The 21,725-nt window shown below is 37.1% G+C and overlaps 1 protein-coding gene across 5 annotated transcripts in view; it reads left to right on the top strand.

Annotated features, from left to right (window-relative positions):
• Positions 1–10,080: 10,080 nt before the first annotated feature.
• The window catches only part of LOC107655074 (uncharacterized protein C1orf106 homolog), a 19,960-nt gene continuing 8,315 nt past the window's right edge, over positions 10,081–21,725 (top strand). For 2 of the 5 annotated variants that reach the window (XM_016442480.1, XM_016442478.1), the window contains exons 1-5: positions 16,812–16,976; positions 18,795–18,909; positions 20,139–20,272; positions 21,252–21,374; positions 21,476–21,707. In XM_016442480.1, the coding sequence (XP_016297966.1) occupies positions 18,855–18,909; positions 20,139–20,272; positions 21,252–21,374; positions 21,476–21,707 (544 nt within the window). In that variant the 5' untranslated portion in view covers positions 16,812–16,976; positions 18,795–18,854. Of the gene's footprint in view, positions 10,171–16,811; positions 16,977–18,794; positions 18,910–20,138; positions 20,273–21,251; positions 21,375–21,475; positions 21,708–21,725 lie in introns of those variants that run through there. The other 3 variants (XM_016442479.1, XM_016442481.1, XM_016442482.1) reach the window with 3 other exon arrangements.

Below are 21,725 nucleotides of genomic sequence, written 5' to 3'. Positions count from 1 at the left end.
ATGATTCCAAAAAAAAAAAAAAAAAAAAACAGTTAGTGGAAGAAAAAGCTACAAAAAGGTATTTCCATTGCTGTGTGTTGCCTTCCACAGCTAAATAAATTATTAAATAAATAAAATATTCTATATATATATATATATATATTATTCACAACATTCACAACAATTCAAAAATTAAAAGCAAATGTCTGAGATAAGTCATTTAAAGAGACAAGCAGTGATTCAATATTCACAACAATTCAAAAATTAAAAGCAGATGTCTGAGATAAGTCATTTAAAGAGACAAGTGCCAGCCTCAGTGATTCATTTCAGTGATTGAGTGGGATGATTTCTGGAAGTTCGATGTACATTGTTTTCGTTGAGGTGTGGCACCTAGTTATTAAATAAATCATCAGATTTCAAGTTACTGAAAGCTTGCCATTATCACTAAAGCTGTACATTCCAACAGCATAAAAAAAATCTTAGAATACAAATCATATTGACATATAAAATAAAATTATGCACCAGTTCATTGATGTATTTTTCAGATCTGTAATTGTTTGCTTCCTTTTCAAAACTAAATAATCTATTGAAACAAATACACTCTCGTAAACATGTTGTCCAGCCTCAGTTCAACTTAAAATAATTAATTGACTTGGCTTCATTAACTACCTACTTGTTTTATTTGCCGTCAACAAAAACAGTTGCCACTTTACCCCAGCACATCAATGTCATGTTTTTTTCTAAGAAAAAATAGGTTATGATCTATGCTTTACTTTTATGTTCATGTTTTACAACTGCCCTCACCAACCAGTTTAAGCTGACATAAGAACTCCCGTGAGAATGTTATTTCACAAACATTCTCATCAGCGTCTTTCCCCTGTGTTGCAGTTAGCACAATGATAAGCTACTCTCGGTTTGATTGTGAATCCTCTTTCGCGCTGTTACTCTGTCCACGAATTTGAAAACACAACAAAGGGAATGTGTTAGTAACTGAAAGGCTGACATACAGTATGAGATAAGAACTTTTTAAAATGTATGCAGTGCATTTTAGGATGAACAAAAACACGCTCACTGTTTCCTGTTATTGAAAATGGTTAAAATATTTACAAAAGGCTAATAATATAGGCCTATATTATTTTTGATAAGCATTTAATGCAACCAGTACTTAATTCTAAATTGAAAACAAATTATTACTTTATCTCAATGGTTAGTTTTTCAACATTTTTCACAGCTCTGTGTATAATATGTGGAAAATTGCAAAAAGTGTCACCTAGATAAGATCATAGGAAATACAAAAAAAGTGTTACGTTGTGAAGCCACTTTCTTGCACCAGTTTGGTCACATGATGCTTTGTGGCCTAAGTCTAGACAAAGACATTAATTATGTCTTATGTCAATAACAGAAACCGAAAAATTTACTCCACTCATGAAACACATTTTCACAAGTGTTGACGAGGTTTAGGTGATCACAGGTTCTATTTACTCACTGTGGTTAATGTTTTGACATTCCATAGATATAACGGTTTCTATACTTTACAAACTGTATTTTCTATCCCCCTACCCTAAACCAACCCCTAAAACTTAACTTTCTGCATTTTTAGATTTTCAAAAATCATAATTCTGTATGATTTATAAGCTTGTTCCCTCATGGGGACCAAACAATGTCACACCTTCACATGCTTTTCTTCCAGACTCTATGTGGATAATCGGTGAATTATTATAGTAGAATTCAATCCAAGTTTACTGCATGCTTTAACTAGAGACACATAGATCAAAAGAACTATAAATGAGTTCAGTCACTTGCAAAGTAAATGTTTTTTTCTTCCCCCTCTTATGGGAAACCACAAAGCACTTTAGGAAAAAATACTTACAAACCCATCTCAATTACACAAAACTGTTACTCCATTGATAAAAAAAAAGACCTAATGTGATTTTAAATGTAGGCTACATTATGTTCTTAGTACAAATGATATTTTTCTGCAATACAGACTGAATGCATAAATTGCCTCATTTGGGCCCCACATTACCTTGCAAGTTAGTTGTAAACAGTATTACTTTGTAAAGTTAGTAAGACAACCCTAACTTAGATGTTCTGTTTATACTTTTGTATAAGCGAAAAAAAAAAACAGTGGATTTTTACATTTATTTATATTTTTATTATGATAATTTTGTCAAACTACTACAAAACACTGAAGAAACCTCAGCTCGCTGCTGACATCTAGCGGTAGGTTTTTGGAAGCATGTTGTGTGCTTTGCAAGTTACAAACGTCGACATGTTTATCAATTATCATGGGTTATTATTAATACTATTATTATATGACTGAACTATTACGTGACATTAACATGACTCAATATTTTATTAACTTTTTGCATTTCAGACTGTCATGTTGTTTTAAACAAGCACTAATCACAAAGAGTTGTTGAGCAACAGCCAACCAATCATAACCTGCTTCAGTGCTTGCCTCATTGAATAATTCATGGACGTTGTACAGAAACTTTCACAGGCTGTATATTAGTGCTGGGCAGTATGACCAAAAATTTATATCACGGTATTTTTCAAAATTATACCGGTTTCACGGTTCATGACGGTATTTCTTAAAGGGTCTGAAAGTTGCTAAATCTAGTGCTAAAGTCGCACTCGTGTGTGTGTGAGACGCTGGAGCTGATGGCAGGGGGCGGTGGACAGGGACGCGGGAAGTAGGGGTGCTGAGGGCGGGGGCTGCAGCACCCCCTGTTTTCACATGGTTGCAAATGATCTCTGAAATGTAAATTGTAAGTGGGCTATAATAAACCCATGTTTATCTTTATAAACATGATTAATTTTACTTGTGATGTTTCCTATATGGGACGATTAGCCTAATCCTCATGAACACGTGACGCCAATCGGCATCCAAACAACACCAGCCCCAGCACCGACGTAAGTGAACCAGAGGTATAGTCACTATCTGACCCCACATAGCAGGGGAGAAAACCTCCAACCACTTGCTGAAAGCAAAACTGAGTCAAAGCAGCCTAGGATTTTTAACTAGGCCTAGGAAGCAGTAAGACTTAACCAGCCTGGGGCAAAGTCCATACAAGAGGAGCTGAAAGAGCCTGCAGATCCTCAATCCTCAGATTTTGTCCACTTAAGGGCATACAGCATCTTGTGGAGGGAGCTCTAGAATTGAGAATAGTGTCGGTAAAGCAAAACGGAGTCAAAGCAACCTTAGGATTAACTAGGCCTAGGAAGCAGTAAGACTTAACCAGCCTCGGGGCAAAGTCCATACAAGAGGAGCTGACAGAGCCTGCAGATCCTCAGTCCTCTAAGAGAGGATAGGATTACCAAAAAACTGCATACGGTTTCAAAGTTATCTGACAGACTTAAACAGCTGAAATGGATGGCCTGCCAGGCCTTCCAACCGAAAAATAAGTCCCAAAAATGAATCTGTGCTGGGCGGAAAGGCCTAAGCCATCTCGTCCCTGCATGAAACGGGAAACCAACAGATTGTGTCCACTTAAGGGCATACAGCGTCTCTTGGAGGGAGCTCTAGAATTAAGAATAGTGTCGGTAATCTCTGCCAAGAGACCGGAACACATTTCAACTCTGTTCAGGGGTCACACCCATTAGATCCAAAAATCCTGATGGGGATGTCCAAATCATGCCCCGAACCTGAGTCAGCAGGTCGTGTCAACGCAACAAGCGGCGGAACAGCTGATAGAGAGGCAAACACTTGTAGGTTGCCCACGTTCATACACAGTTCCAACTCAATGCAACAGCGGAGCTGAAAAGAACAGAGTAATTAGTCATGCAAACCACTGCTTGGTAGCATGAAGCACCCAGCATCTCTAGTGCACAATAATGTTTTATGCTGCAGTCACAATGCAGCCAGTCATGTGAAGCGAGTGTTGGTAGCAAAAGCGCCGCATCAATCACATGAAATAGGCTGACCATGGTGAGCATTAATAGCTTGCCATAAGAGATACTCTTACATGTGAACTCATTCACACAGTAGCTCAGCTCAGTGCATCTCAGTTGGGATGAGAAGAATAATGATTAGTTATACAAGTAGTGTTGGTAGCCTGAAGGGCCAAAAACCATGTTGCACGACAAATGTGTGTTGCAAAACTCCACAGAGCCAGCTCATAGCACAGAGTCCACTATTTGTTCCAGCTCAAAACAGCAGTGGAGCTGAAAGAATAATAATTATTAGCCGGGCAGACTAGTGTTTGGTAGCATGAAGTGCCAAAAACCATAGCGCACGGCAAATGTCAGCAGTGGAGTCCGTGCTTAAAAACAGTCACATGAACAAGAGTTGGAAGCGTAAGCGCCAAATCAATGTACGTGCCTTAATTAATGCAGTGCAGGAGTAGAGACAGGAAAAACCCTGCTCACTCTGCAGCCCGAGTCACTATGGCATTAGGTGTAAAACAGCTTGCCATAGGAATTTACTCTAGATATGTAAGCGTGCCCACTGATTTGTTCCAGCTCAAAGCATCAGCGGAGCTGAAAGAAAAATGAACAGCCAGGCAGATTAAGGCTTGGTAGCATGAAGCGCTAAGACCATAATGCATGACAAACATCCGCTGCAGCACTCCTAGAGTCTGTGCCTAAAAGCAGTACACCAAATAAGAGCTGGAAGCGTAAGCACCAATTCAAATGCACGTGCCTGCATTAGTGCAGCACAGAAGTAGAGAGAGAGAGAGAGAGAGAGAGAGAGATAGGAAAACCCATCTGCTCAACTTTACAAACTGAGCCATATAGCATTAAATGTTAAAACAGCTTGCCACTTAATGTTTCAGCTCAACGCAGCAGCAGAGCTGAAAGAAATATTATATTACTCGGGCAGACCAACGCTCGGTAGCATGAAGCGCCAAGACCATGGTGCACGACAAAATATCTGCTGCAGGACTCCTCAGAGTCTGCGTCTAAAAAGTACACGAACAAGAGTTGGACGCGTAAGCGCCAAAGCAAATGAACGTGACTGCGTCAGTGCAACGCAGCAGGTAACGTTAGAGAGAGAGGGGGAAAATCACCATACATAGTGCACAAATAACTTCTGCTGCATGACTCCTCAGAGTCTGCGTCTAAAAACAGTACACGAACAAAGAGTTGGAAGCATAAGCACCAAATCATATGAACGTGTCTGCATTAGTACAGCGCAGCTGGTAACGTTAAAGAGAGAGGGGGAAACCCTCCTACTCACCGTTATAGCTTGCTATAAGAAATACTCTGAAAACGCGTGAGCTCTTCCACTTATTTGTTTCAGCTCAATGCAGCAGCAGAGCTGAAATAAATAGTAATTAGTTGGGCAAACTAATGCTTGGTAGCTCGAAGCGCCAAAAACCTTAGTGCACGACTTAACGTCCTAAAAATCAGTGCCTCTCATGTTGTTTAAAGGGGTCATATGATGCGATTTTGTCTTCATTTTTATTTTTTTTTTTTGCTATTTAATCCATTCATTTTAAGACGCAGACGAGGCGTAGACGTGACGCAGACGTCACGTAAATCACGTGTGGCAGTGAAGTATGGAGAGCCAGACGTCACGCGTGATTCACGTGTAGCAGTGAAGTAAAAAAAAATAATAATTCGCTAACACGTATCATAACACGCTGCTCACACGGCTCAGTGCAGTGTCAGCCAATGCACAATTTACTTGCCCTTCATTCATTCCTCTCAATGGACGTGACATCTGCGTCTGACTTATAACGTGACGTCTGCGTCTGACTTTTTTTTTTTTTTAATTGCAGTTTTTAGTTCGTCTGTCTTTTTCCCGGCTAACATACAATATACATTATGTATTAAATAGAAATATATTCATATATAATAATATAAAATTTAGACATTTTTTTTTTCATTACACTCTTTGTAAAAGTATAAAGATAACATAAAAAAGTATAAAAAGTCTATAACATATAAATAACGAATGTCTCTGAAAGGAATCCTTTAGTGAAGTTTGTGTTGCTTATAGGTATACTCATGTCGTTTAGTTTTATGAAATCCTTTTTGATTTTCTTTTACATTTGGGGGTTATTGTGTTTTTATCTGTCACATTTTTAATGTAGCCTACAGCACATCAGTGATGGCCAACCCGTCAAACGCAATCGTCTGCTAGATCTGAGACTGTTGCTGTAAAATAATAATAAAATTATAGAAAAATACATTATGCTTGATTAATGTTCAGATTTTCAAGCACCTCTCTTCTTTGCTTTATTTTACGTTTGAAACATAATATTAGGATTCTTTGAAGAATAAAAGAACAGCACTTATTTTATTATTCATTTATTTCTTCCTTTCTTTTTTTGAAAGAAAATTAATACTTTTATTCAGCAATAATGTTAAATTGATAAGATTTCTATATTTTAAATAATAATCTGCCAGAATTCATCAATCAATCCTGTAATAATATCACAGAAAAATATTAAGCAGCACAATTGTTTCCGAGTGGTGCTTCTAGTGATAAAAAGCAGTTGCAAATGTTGTACAAAATAATTATCACCACTACTCATTTGCACCAATAAAACATGCAACTCTTTGTTTTACTACCAAATTATATGTAATATCTAACTATTATTAATATTTAACATACATTGAAAAACATTTTCTGTGACCTCTCGGACCTTCGTTCATCTTCGGAACACAAATTAAGATATTTTTGATGGAATCTGAGAGCTGTCTGACCCTGCATAGACAGCAACGCAACTGAAATGTTCCCAAGTCGAGAGACGTAGCAAGGAAGTAAAATAATCCATGTGACATCAGGGGTTCAACCGTAATTTTACAAAGCTACGAGAATACTTTTTGTGCGCAAAAGAAAAAAAAAAAACGACTTTATTCAACAACTCGTGTCCTCCGCGTCGCCCTGTAGCACCATTTTGGAGAGTATCCTCTGGACGTAAACACACGGATACAGCTGCGTCACACGGATACGCTGTTTTCGTTCAGATCAAATCACAACAATGTAGGAAACAGATCAGGCGTGACGGAAAGGCACCATTAAGCTGCTCTCAATTGACCTATCGGTAAGCCCCGCCCCACTTAGTTACTGTTGCTCACTCCCCGCCCCCTTAGTTACTGTTGCTCAGTGACAAACAAACAGAGCTGCTCACTGTCTTACAATGACGGCTGTCAGTGAAAACCTTCTTCCGAGGTGTTTCTGATCAATTTGGGACACAGATGGACCTTCAAGTGAGACTTAAATATGCCATGGAGGGATATATAAAATATATTAAATTAAATATGTAAAAATACAGATCACAATGCAAACGGGAGAATTATGTTACGGGCGTCATGTTTGCAATGACAACATCATTGATCATTGATCAACACCGTTCTTATACAGCAGAGTAAGATTAAATTAATTTACATTTAACCAGATTAATATGGAGAGGCACTCTAATATACAGGTGCATCTCAATAAATTAGAATGTCGTGGAAAAGTTCATTTATTTCAGTAATTCAACAGAAATTGTGAAACTCGTGTATTAAATAAATTCAATGCACACAGACTGAAGTAGTTTAAGTCTTTGGTTCTTTTAATTGTGATGATTTTGGCTCACATTTAACAAAAACCCACCAATTCACTATCTCAACAAATTAGAATACTTCATAAGACCAATCAAAAAAAACATTTTTAGTGAATTGTTGGCCTTCTGGAAAGTATGTTAATTTACTGTACATGTACTCAAAATAATGTGTTTTTGAACCTTAAACCGCATAAACACATTTCATTACACCAAATACAAAAAAAAAATGTTCTTTTTAGCAACATCATATGACCCCTTTTAAACCGATGCGAGCATCGGATCTTCCAATGTTTCGCTGAAACCTAGGGCAAGTTCAAGCTCAAACCGGTGTGCACCGTTTTGCTACGGTTTCCGGTTTGAACGACATGTTTCCTGGAAACGGTGTGCAACGGGGTTTGAGATGCGTTTTCTCTTGTTTGGTGGGTGTGTCAAACATGTCAGCCCAATCAGCAGCAACATGTTTGTAAACCACGCGGTATTAAAGAGACAGCTCGCACAATGTAATTAACATCAAAATAAATTCACAAGAGCAAGTATATTGTTTGCACATGTTTATTTACATTAAAGGCAAAATAACTGAAATAATTAGAGCACAGGTATAGATCTGGAACTTCTTTAAGTCTGTCTAAATATCATTTAGTAATTGCAATGTCTTCTGGTCCATATCCTTTCCTTAGGAAGGTGTGCTAAGTACTGATTAATGTAACATCAAAATACTATACATATTATTATTATTATATATTTTGCTATTATATTATGGAGTGACACTTTCATAAACTTTTCTATACCCCTCCGATTATATAATGGTAAATATTACAATATCATAGCACAACAACAGTGATCAGCAATAATGATAAGCCTAATACTCACAATAAAAATAATAAGGTCATATAGATCATAACACAGTCTTGGAGGTAACGTTAAGAAGTGGGTTATCCTTCACCTGAAATGTTTGTCTTTTCATCCTGAAATGCGAGGCAACTGTTGGATCACAATAATTAGGAACCACAGTTTCCACAAATCCCTTCATTTGATTGGGATGTTCTCTTTTATTCTGGAGGGCAAGGGCAATGACTGTACCATTGAGGGTATTTTGCAGTATTAAACACGTATTTATACCGATTTCATCAGGCTCCGAAAATTCTTCAAAAAGAACACAAAGAATGGCCTTCTCAGCTGCCATAGTTGCAACTCTTGCGTCATCAGAACAGGGTGTTAAACGCATCACCGTTTCCGTTTAAAAAACGTTTTGCACCGTTTTTGTCGGAGCTGAACGCAGCCCTAATGTCCGAGTTCCGCTCCCCGTGCAACTGATACTCGACTGCCATTGGCTCATCAGCGTTCGAGGGGAGGGGCTTACCGATAGGTCAATTGTCCAATCAATGTTGTTGACATCGTCGAATATATAAATAAGAACGCTAACGCAAGATTTACAAATGTCTCGAAACCTGTTTTACTAACCAAGTATGAAACGTGCGAAACATGGAACAAGATATCCACTACTGTATACGCATGATTAACTTCGATTTTATATGACACTTTTGGTAATCGGCCCTTACCTTGTAAAACAAGAAAACAGAACACCACAGTGGAAAGTTATTCTATGTTCAAACATGCTTTGTCAAATCAATGAACATTTCTCTCTTTTCTGTGACTGGAGCGTAAGCATTTACTGTGAGACGGTCTCCTTTTCAAGGTGAAACCTTTCATATGTTAATAAAAGGCACCAGCACCCTGCAGTCCCATAAAATGGAACATTAACGTTACATTCTACCTTCTCTGCTTTTCAAAAGATCCGACTGCATGCAGTCAACGGCTCATTTTATAGAAATTACAAAAGCCCTCATTTCCTATCCAATACATTGCCGACGTGTCGTTTGCAAATGATTTAAGCCATTAATAAAGGATTTTACTATGCTGCTGCTCAGCATGTGCTTAATCTAACAGTGTCCGATTTGTGAATGAACCGGTTCACCAAATCGGTCTGAACAATTACGAGTCAACAGTTCAACTGACTATTAAAAGAAAAACCGTATTTTTTAGACAAGTCAGATTTGTAATGAGCCTAGTTAATAGCTACAAGTTACTTTATCGTGGTTGCATCAAACAGAATTTAAATTATAATAATCACACTTATTAGTAAAATGTTAATAATATAATATAATAATTATTGTTAATGTAGTAAGCGATAAACTGCAATTATTTAAACAGTATATAAACGTTTTTAACAATTTATTTTAAACTAGTTGTTCAAAAGAACCGATTCGAGAAAATGAGTCGGACTTCCCATTGCTAGTTCAGTCAGCGCTGTGAAAAAAGTTTCTGGAGGGGTGAGGGGCGTACCATTGTGACATGGGGGGTATGGTTTTAAGTTTCCATAAACGTGCCGTCGTAAAGCACATAGAACAAAAAGACAGGTCTCGCATTTCTTCAGACGTCTCATGTTAATTTTGCTGCATTACGAATTTCTTTTAAATGTTATTTATATTGGCAGAACCATCAACGATAATCTGCGTTAGACGTAACACCTTTAGTTCGCGTGGTTTGGTATCGTCCATTCTTCAGAGTCTCGTTTACATCAATTTGGAATGCGGCGCCGGAGAAAGCGTGAATAAATAATATCACATGATAATGCATTGCGTAAAGATTTGACGACTCTGCGTAGGTTTTCCTGTTATGACGACAAAAGGTATGGTAATATTTTCCTTAATCGATTATACCTACACATAGCCTTAACTAACGCAGCGCACCAGATGAAAATTGAGTTTATACAGCACAGCCGTTTCAACCAAAGTTTTGCAAGTATTCACACTCTTTGTAACTATTCAAAGTTGGACATCTATGCAGAAAAGGTATATATTTACTTATGCGTAGTTTCAAAGTATGGTATAACTTACTGAGTAACATTAACCCGACATTCTCCTATTTTAATGATTCTAGAAAATACAGCAAAATAGCCTACATACATTCAGATTTTGTAACAATGACAAATCCAGGATTATGTTGAAAATATCACTGCAAAAGTTCTTTAACAAGTACATGCTTATTTTAAAATGTAGTGGTTTCGTGATACCCTAAATGGTTCATTAAATGTAAACTCTTTTCGTTGTGAAATCATTTTAAATAAGACAACAGTTTCCCAGTCCATATTGTGTTGAAGTTCAGTTGCTGCCTTAAACTTTTAAGTGAAATGCCGTCATACAACCGGCAGTGATATGTCCTTTTCTCTGTTTGACCTCTTCAAATTTAACTAGTAACTAAGAAAATACATTTTTAAAATCTAGTAACTCCTAAAGTTATAAAGAAATGACAAAATTATATTGTAGTGTGAAACGCGGACTGGATGGGAACAAGGATGTTATACTAATGAAAACATTTTAACAGTGAAGTTAGTAAGCTCTTGTGATTATTGTTTATATGGAAGTGTAATATTGTGTGGACAGTGTAGAGAAGTTGTAAAGCTTTGTTTAGAACCCAAGGAGGAAAAAAAACCTGCACAGGTATTTTAACTGTGCCGTGAGAATCACATGCTTATATTGTTTCATTGTCTAAAGGTGGATATTATTTTACACACCATTCATTAATTCAGCTGGGAACACTCATTTCTGCAGCAGGGTTTTGTTTAATGCTTATAAAGACGCATGAACTAGATCAGTCAGTCTCAAAACAGGTCAGAACTGCAAGTTTAGCTTTTAAGTAATAAAGTCGATGCTCTGTAGCCTAATGTAATTTTTCAGGTGTTGTTCCTCGTGTAAGAAAGACAACTGAACAATTTGTCCTTGTGTAATGCTTTGGAATCCAGTGATCAGTGTGATTCAAATCATCAAGGGTGATTTGAGTGGGTCGGCATCAGAGGGAGGTGAGTAGACCACTGAACGTGAATAGCCCTGGAATCTGTGGCTTTGTTGGTTCATAGCCAGGGTCGGCCAACCCGGAGCCAAGCAGTGCGTGTGTATTGTTTGCTGCCGACAGCTCAGTTTTAAGGCTCTCATTAGCACCTCTGAATGTGGCCTAATACAATGACAGGTGCTGTAGTGATGTTTCTATTTCGTCTGCTTGTGCGGCAGTGCATTATATTGGATTTGACTTTCAAAATCTGTTGTTTTTGTTGTGTTGTTTTATTCTAAATTCTTCCTGGCTCATATTTGCGATAATTGTACCTTCCTTCCCATACAAAATACATTGTACTGTATGATGTCTAGAGTAATACAAATCAAGACAGTCAAACATTTAGAATGATAAAACAAAGACAATAAACACTCGACTGCGACAATAAAGTTTATCTGTGTTATTCAAGCCAACTTTGGTATTTTCATCATAATTAAGTATATTTATAATCCATTGCTAATCGACATAGCCTTTTTACCATATGCTTTTTACAGTATAGAACGGTATCTACCTGCTGCCATCAGAGCAAGTGTAATTGCTGCATTCACGCGCTCCTCGGATGCTCTCATTTCCCGAGTTGTGCTTTTAAGTTGGAATGTGAAAACAACATGGACACTCGCGTTACTACAAAGATGTGTTGGATTTGTATTATTAGAGCTTTCCGACTTGCGTTTGTGAATTTTCTCAGTCGGGAAATAATTTTTCACGTGCGGTGCCGGTGATCCTTACGTCCGTTTCTGAGAACCAGACAACAAATATTTCAATCGATAACTCAAGCATTAGTGGCACCGAAATCTGCGTTCTGATTCGGTTCTAGTACATACATACATAGGTACCCAACCCTAATTGTCGTGGCAACAAAGTTGTAAAACTGGATATGACGTTACACTGAAAATACTTTTTTTGGGCCCCACTCATTTCCATTATAAGTGCCTCATTGTTAAACCAATGTTTGCTTTTTTTTGTTTTTTAAGAAAAGAGGAGGGCAAGTCAAAAATTTTGTAGTAATCAACATAGTGCCACAAGCGGTGTTGATTAAAGCCGTAATTTCCCTTTAATGTGTTCTTAAAAGTTTTTTTCTGATATTATTCTGCTATTTGCCTATTATAATGATTATATTCAAATGTGTGCTGTCCCGGGAGAACTAGCCACAAACATTTTCCACTAGCAGACATACCGCCCAGCAGGGGCGTCATGCACTCATTATTTTTGAGGGGGCACGAGTTGGTGGGGGGGTCGTCATGTGGCACACAGCAGCCACAACGGAGGGAATATACGGAGGGAAAGTACTCCTGGGGTTTGCAGCCTGAGGGATTCGTGCTGATCTGCAGTGCTGGTGGTACAGCACACGACATGTCAGTCCACATCAGAGAATCCATCTGTGCTTTGACTCATTTGAAACCAATTTCTTTCTGCCAAAAGGGATCCCTGCAGCCACACAAGTACCAAACGCCAGGGTGCGGTGTTGGTGTTCACAGGCCTCAACATTCTTATTCCTTCTCGGCCTCACATGCCAAGGCTTTAATTATGCAGTGTCATATTATGGATACTATTTTGGAGTAATTACAAGTCAATAATTACTGACATGACCCACAGTGTATATTTAGGACCAGGCTAAATGTAACATTTCCTCATGCTTAAAGATAGCAATGTCTTTTCAATGTCACAAAATGGTTTGTGGAATGTTGTTTTGACAATTCCATTTTCTTCTTTTCTGTCCTAATCCGTCTTCTTAAGTGTAACATCCCTTTTCTGTTCACACACTAGGCTTTAGATTGCTCTGCTACACTATTAGATACCTCCATTGTAATTTTATACAGTGCAGTTGTTAGACTGTTTAGCCTTATATTCATTGTTTTTATGCTGATACTTTAAACTGTACAAAATGTTTTGTCTGTTAAACTAAAAACGTGTTTAATTCAAGTCTAATGTATTATAGTAGTATTATTTAAATGGACTGAATCAACTTGACTTTTTTTTAATGAAAGTAGGGTCAGATCATATAAAAATAGCTGCATATTTCACTTTTTACTATGTCATGTGGATGCAATATCATAACATTAGTGAGAATAATGCCTATAGATTTATTTATGTAGTCATAACCTGATATTAAATATAACTTATCACTAGTGTAGCCTATGTATTACACTACCGTTTAAAAGTTTTGTTCAACAAGAATGCCTTATTGATTAAATGTGACTATAAAGATTTTACATTGTTACAAAAATATTAAGCAGCACAACTGTTGTCAACATTGATCATAATAAGAAATTATTCTTGAGCAACAAATCAACATATTAGAATGATTTCTGAAGGATCATGTGACACTGCAGACTGGAATAATTCAGCTTTGCCACCACAAGAGTAAATTACATTTTAAAATATATTAAAATAGAAAACAGTTATTTTAAATTGTAATAGTATTATACAATATTACTGTTTTACTGTATTTTTGATCAAATAAATATAGCTTTGGTGAGTGTAAGAGAATTTTAACATTTAAAACTTTTAAACAGTGTATGTGTGTAATGTTTTGACAATCTGTATTCCCTTTTATATAATGGCAAAATTCAGTATGGTTTTTTTTTCTGAATCTAAATGTAAATCAAGTAAAACTTGACCTTATAGACCGTTTTCTTCTCATCATTTCTTTTTTTTTTTTTTGTGCCTGGTGTAGACAGGTCCTAAGTAAAGGTTAATATGCGGCTGTCACAGTTCACTGGTGTTCCCAGCGTGCCTGAGCTCCCTGTCTGAATGGGCAGGGTGGGGGAGATCCACACAATAATAAAACCCTCTCCGGCTCCCATACGTGCTAATCCAACATATCCCACATCCCCGGGAGGAGTCGAGATATGAATCTACAGGCTTACATACAATATCAGCTTTAACTTTTAGACAGCTAATCCTATGGAAATCCAGTGGATGTTGCACTAAATAAACGATGTATATATTCTATCACAACTGTCTTGTTCAGTTTGCTAGTTTAGATTTGTGACCCATTGCTGCTATGCAGACTTTGCTGCTACATAACATTCACATGCACATTTGACATGACCCAAGAAACCTATTTTACAGCAAAGGACTCGTACTAGCTCATACAGGCTGTAATATAAAGCTACAGGAAGATAAAAACAATCCTAGAATCATCTAGTTAGTGCCAGATAAACAAACACTAATGATCTGTTGTTGTTTTCTTAATGATCCATTGTGCATTTACTGCTTAAAAGCAGTTCTCAGAAATGTCCCTACTAAATATCAGCTGTGTTCGCCTGATTTGTCTAAAATAGCACACTTATGCCTACAGTATCTCCTAGCAGGGAAGTCCCTTTGGAGTTTGTTTTGACACAAATAACATGATCCAGAAAACTCAATTACTTCCCACATAAGTCTTGTGGCTAAATCTGGTCAGTTCAGAGGTCAGTGCTCAATTCAGTGTTTGTGGAGCCCAGCCCATGGTTATGTTAGGCAAAGACAAGTACTGATTTCTGCATTCTGCCAGCAATTTTTAAACCCTTCTGTTGTTCTAAACTCATATGACTTTATTTCTAATTTGTATGGACTCAGGAAACCTGATGTATGCCACAGCTTATGAATCTTTATGATACTTTTATTGGTGCTTTGTATTGTTTTTGAAAAGCTGACATGATCCTAATTTAACCCTATTGTTTTTATGTTATCTTTGTTTGATGTACAAATTAGGGACTAAGAAATTGGCAGAATTTTAGTCAGTCGTTGGGCCAGATCCTTTTTCTAGGAATTTTTTCTAATTTATAATTGTCATTTTTGAAGCTCACATTTATCTCGTCCACTGAGCAGTTTGTAAGACATGAGAAAGTTTGTATGATGAAAACGTATGTGAATCACGGCACTTGTCATGTGCACAAGGTAATTTTTAATCAAACTGAGGAAGTAGTCAAATTCAAATGTTTACATGCTTTATTTTTTCTTATTGATCGGATAATTTTAGGTCTACACCACCCTTTCAATCTGATCGAAGTTTCATTTGTCTCTGGCTTAATTGGATTGATTCATATGTTTACATGAAGGCATTTAAGCAATAAATCATTATTATAAACATAATTTGGGTGCATGCACATATAGCTACTGCTCAAAACCCAGCGACTATAAGCAAAAATATAGCAAAAGAGTTAAAAAAAAGGCCTAATTTTGGTGATTTATTATTATACTCAAATATGCAAAGTGACCATCCCATTCCTAGCCGTTTTGTTTTGTTTTGTTTTTTGTTTTGTTTTGTTGTTTTTGGACACAGAGTAATAATGGTGTAGACTAGTTGTGAAACCAGATACTGGTATGCTCCAGCAGTCATGTTTCCTTGGGTGATAGGATACTATCCCGTCTGGCAGCCGTGGTGGCTCCTATAGGCTTTAACTGGCATTCTTGGAGAGCCATTGTGAGAACAAGGATCCTGAATGTATGTGAACGATGCATGAGAGCAGCAGGTGCAGCGTCTCCCGCAGTACTCCTTCCTCTGACTTCTGTGTGTGGGTTGGTTTCCTGTTGTGTCAGAATGTTAGAGTGGAATGAGTTTCTACACAATGCCTCAATGAGGTAACTGTATGCATAACAACAGCATTTGCATTACAGTGCTGTTAAAATAATTTCGTTGAACAAGGAGTTTGTTTGCTTGCTTGTTTGGTATTATATCTTTGCATCAGTTGGTTAGCTTAAATGCAAATGATGAATTGAGGTATTTTGGGACACCAGTACTCTTAATTAGATGCCAAAAAAATATTCCAGATTACTGTAATTCCTTTTTTGTACTGGATGTTAATGTAAACCATGCGAGTTCTTGTAAATAGGCTAATGGTGTTGGCCTAAGTATCCCCATTAGGGGGCAGCAGGATCTCATAAAACACTGTTCTGTGAAGGCCTATGCAGAGTCCAAAAAGTCTAAGACCACTGGTGAAAATTAGTTTAGCCTTTTTTTTCTTCTTTCCATTTAATACACTTTTCCATTGCAAATAATTTTATTGTCATACAAATTTAATGAAAAGCTAAACCAAAAAATGTAAATGCATGTGAAAATGCTCAGACATTTTTTTTTCACCCTTTTGCTTTGCTTATGCAGATTTGAACTGCATAAACTCCTCAAGTTTATATAAAACCTGATGATCATATTCTTAAGCATGATTTTAGAAGATCCGAAGAAGATCTCTTGATGAATGAACATCTGGCTGTCTGTATAAAGGAGCTCACATCAGGAGTGTCACAAAACTACATTTTGAGTTTAAGATTTTCGTTGTGGTCTTGACTTAGACACGTTGTTTACACTTTTATGGTGTGATTTCATTACTTGCTTCATAATTGTATGTGCACATGCTGATAACAACAACAACAGGAGGAGTTATTATAGCCTTCGTCAAGTGTGTACAAGAGGTGTGACGCTGTGATGTCTCTCACACACACACACACACACACACACAGAGGTATGTGCAAGACGCGCCCAGGTTCATTTTACAGTACGAACTCCTACCGGTGCTCATCCAGAGTTGGAGTGCAGTGTGGAGCTAGACATCTCTTGGAAATCAACTTATTCTGTTTGCCGGATACACTTATACTTTAAGAGGAATCAGTATTTTACAATATGTGAGTACTTAATGTGATAATGACTAGTTTATCATATAAGTTACCATACAAGCACAACTAAATGCCTAGAGGTAGCTTTCTTTTTTTTTTTAGAGAATGTTCTCACTGGTTGTGTGATATGATAGTTGTAATTATAACAAGTAACAATTTTTGGGGTTAATGTGTTTTTAATTCTGCCTTTTCTAAACATCGGGTTGATTTTTTTGCTTGATCAGTTATCAGTTCTTTAATATTGAGTCTACTGATAAATAACACCAACTTTTTAGAGCCATTCATTCTCAAATCAAGAAATGTTAACTTAAAAGTTATAGCCTAAAACAAAGACAAAATAAAACAACTTTGCAGTAATTTTATTGTTTCTATAATATTACTAATAATAACATCCAGAAATAAAACTGTAGTTAAAAATGGATTCCCAATATAAAAATTACTACTATTGGTTAGGATTTAATATTTCATTCATTACTGGTAGAACAGTTAACAATAATTATAATAAAATCTTATAAACATGAGGCTATTTTATGTGTTATATCTCTTTAAAGATTGTGATATCGAGAATGACTGGTTGCACTGTTAGTGACTTAGAGTGCATCTGTAGTTTCAAAGTAATAAAATCACAGCTGACCGATTATAGAGCATCTGTTAATCATTGTTCCAACTGTAGATATTCACAGCTTACTCAGGAGATTGTCATCATGACGTAGAATAACATTTTGACATACTGACAGGAAGCCGGCGGTGAGACTCTTGGATTTGTCAGAGTCATACACCGCAGAACATTTGTGACCCTAGACCACAAAACCAGTCTTAAGTCACACGGGTATTTGTAGCAATAGCCAACAATACATTGTATGGGGCAAAATTACCGTAAATATATCAAAACTTCATTTTTGAATAGTAATATGCATTGCTAAGAACTTAATTTGGACAACTTTAAAGGTGATTTTCTCAATATTTTGATGTTTTTTCACCCTCAGATTCCAGATTTCTAAATAGTTGTATCTCAACCAAATACTGTCCTATCCTAACAAACCATACATCAATGGAAAGCTTATTTATTATAAATCTCAATTTAAAAAAATTGACCCTTATGACTGGTTTTGTGGTCCAGGGTCAGATATGTGTCACAAGCTGGTAGTGGTCTGGACTTTTGCATTATGATGTCACATATTGTCGGGAAATGCCGCTGAAATATGTATGTATATAGTTAATTTAGATGTTAATTTATGTTACTATTAGGTCACTTTATATTCAAGTATATACAGTATATGTTTGTATATATAAATAAAGGCATTTGCCATAAATGTAAATGTAAGAGACGTGAAAACCAGTCTGTAGCTAATTGCAATTCCTTTTAACTGTAAGTGGTCTGAGAAACTGTTGTAGAAGTGAATCGAGGTTAATTAATTACAAGTGAGTGCAATGAGGCATAGCAGCCCTCTTCATTAACCTCTTCTGTTGGGAGCATTCCAGTGTTGTAATCTAAGCACAGCATGGCCTTGTTCCTCCTGGAAAATGGACATTTTTCAGATACAGATGGATGTTTAAAGGAAGAGTATTTACTTGAATGGCCTCTTAGTTAAAGCTCACCCTGAGCTCCTGCTGACAGCGCATAGCCGAGAGGCGTAGTTAGACTGTGATTTTTAGTGGCCCTGTGAAAACTATTGTTTGCCAGAGCAGTCTCCTGGAATCCGCTCTGACCCCTGTGGCTCTGGGTCAGGACACCCGTCACAGCTGAGGGGCTGAGTGGTTCCACAAGACTAGTTTTTGTTCACTTTGGCTTGACCAGCTAAAATAAAAGTTGTGCTTGCTTTTTAGGAACTCGTAAAGTAAGAGAAAACCGAGGCTTTCACTTCGAAGACCACTTGACCAGCCGTCATGGAAGGAAAAGAGGAGATCAGTGATACTGACAGTGGGGTTATTCTGCATTCTGGTAGGTTCAGCCTATTACACATTGCCTATACAATGATATATTTTATGCCATATAGCATGTGGTTGTGAGATTAAAGGGTTAGTTCACCCAAAAATGACATTTCTATCATCATTTACTCAGCCTTGTGTTGTTCTTTCTTCTGTATAGTTCAGTGAAAGGATTAGAAGCAAAAAAATGTTTTAAATACTCTTAAATCACTCTTGGGAAGTAAAACTTTGTCACAACACATAAATAAAATGATATTCATAATAGACATGTATAAATTATTATATATATATATACACTCACAGTTCAAAAATTTGGGGTCAGTATGTCTTTTTCTGATGCCTGAAAAAATGCATTACAGTTTCCACAAAAATGTTAAGCAGCACATCTTTTTTTTAAACATCAATTGTAAATGTATGTAAAATAAATTACACTACTGTTCAAAAGTTTGGTCAGTATTATTTTTTTTCAACTAATTCTCATGAGAATTAGTTGAAAAAAATAATAATACTGACCAAACTTTTGTAAAAGTAAAATAATTTTTACATACATTTGCAAATGCATGTTTTAGTAGTTGGTTTTCAATTCTGAAAAGGATAATGTTAATGGTGTAACGGTTGAATCGGAAGCAGCCACGCTATAGCAGGTTTTTAAAAAAGCCCTTTTAAACTAGAACGATTCAGTCTATTTCTTACAAAGGGACATAATGTATACCTAATAATCACATTTTTTCTGTGCATTCATACATTTCTTTTTTGGTCATTGCTCAGTTATCTCTTTGTGTGCTGTCACATGATTGATTGAAAATATATGTTCAAGAATTCAGTAGATAAGCTCTCCAGAGATGCCAGAGGCATTTGCTTCCAGTCACCGGATACAGAAAAAATAAATCCTTTGTTGTCAATCATTTATCCGTTTTCAGAGACTGAATCCACCAGACATAGCCATCATTTTCATTTCTGATCATATCATAGTTGTTGATGAGTATTTGTTTCCTGAAAGTCTAGGTCAGTTTCTGAGATATGACTTTGCTCAAACGCTGATTATAAATTGGCATTATTAGGGTTTTTTGTTAGGATACATTACTATATCATAATTTGGTTTCGATTTAGAACAAACAACATTTAGTTATCTATATTGACTATACCCATATTGAAAAAAAAAGACTAGTTCTTTATAAAATTGCTGATTTTCTGTTATTATCTTGAAGTTGCTCCTCATCGGGGGTCTTTTATTTGTTGTAGGGCCTGACAGCCCCACCACAGTGATGAAGGATGTGAATACTCATACTCGGGTCATGAAACTCAAGCAGCAAGCTCTGGAGGACAGGCTGAAGATGTGCTTACTGGAGCTCAAGAAACTCTGCATCAGAGAGGCCGTAAGTTACCGTTCACACTCACTGCTCCACCAAAACACTCCTGAAGAGAGATAAGGCAGTTCTCACACGGGAATTAGAGGGGACTTCCACTGCATGCTGATACCATCATGTTTTTGAAGTTTAATTTTCCGCCCAAAATAACTTCTTCAGAAGGCATGTCAAATGCTGCAGGATGCTTAATAGTTATTTGTGGTATAAAAAGTAAAAAAAAAACATCATTCCCACCTCAAGCCAATGACTGAGTGAGCAAGTCACCGAAAGGTTCATCACCTTCAGACTCAGAGGCATTGTGGTGTATTAGTCCTCCTGATAAGATGTTAAGTCACAGAAATGCATCATTGCTTCCTGTTGGAGTCACTTGCTGTGGCTTGTCCAGGTGTTCTTCAGTGCCTGATGACACCTTTATGTCACAATAAGTCTGATGTCACGCCAGTGTGTATCATCCGTTTTTGAAGGGCTTCACCTCTATTGTGGTTTTTTAAAGAGCTGTGGGCTTGAGGTTTTTGTCTCAAAGAGAATTGTATCTAAACGTATGCTGGCATGGATTTGGAGAAGATAGATGGCTGGTTTAGTTTGGCAGGTAGAGCTCTTGGTACAGATTAGGCAAGAACCAAATCTTTCAACAACAGGCTTGCATAATGTAGCGGTTGATAGCTGTTACTTGTCCTGACTCGCTGAAAGGTTTCATACTGGAGAAACAGGAATTCTGGTTAAAGGCTTGGTCGTGATAACTTGCTCGTTGTGACTTTGTTCTGTTTCACTTAATTGTTTGATTATGTAATTAATGTAATTATACTTACAAATAACATTGACAAATTACAGATCTTCTTGACTGCCCAACATAGATTTTATTTATTTTATTTTTTTTCGAATAGATTTTTATTATCTGCCTTTTGTCAGCAATAACAAAGAACAAATCAGTTATGAGCCAGAATTTTAATTCCAGGGCATCCCTAATCAATTCCCTGTTCTGTTTTAGGAGCTCACAGGACATTTGTCCTCAGATTATCCCCTGTTACCTGGAGAGAAGCCCCCTCAAATTCGTAGGCGCATCGGAGCTGCTTTTAAATTAGATGAGCCAAGCATCCTACATAGAACTGAGGTAAAGTCCTACACTGATTCTTAATCTGTATTCACACAAACCATGGATAACAATCGACGGTTCATATAAATAAGTCTGAATCTGATGAACATGATACACAGGACTCTGAACTGAGCTCTGTGGAGGCTGGTCTGGCTCTTCAGCAGCAGATATACGTGGCAGCCCAGAGACTGTGTCAGGAGGAACATCTCAGCAAAGCGGTGAATAGGAGTCGTCTACAGCAGTACCAGCGTGAGGAAAGGAAACTCAAAGAGCTACAGGAAGCTGTGTTCAGGCTGAGACTGGAACATGGCCGATCTTCACCACGCCCTGGCATGATCACACAGAGAGGAGGTGAGTGATTAATAGGAG

This window comes from Sinocyclocheilus anshuiensis, unplaced genomic scaffold (assembly GCF_001515605.1).
Source record: "Sinocyclocheilus anshuiensis isolate Anshui unplaced genomic scaffold, SAMN03320099.WGS_v1.1 scaffold1072, whole genome shotgun sequence".
Lineage (NCBI taxonomy): Eukaryota > Metazoa > Chordata > Actinopteri > Cypriniformes > Cyprinidae > Sinocyclocheilus > Sinocyclocheilus anshuiensis.
Note: the sequence above shows the minus strand (reverse complement) of the source record. Positions and strands in the feature narration are given on the sequence as shown.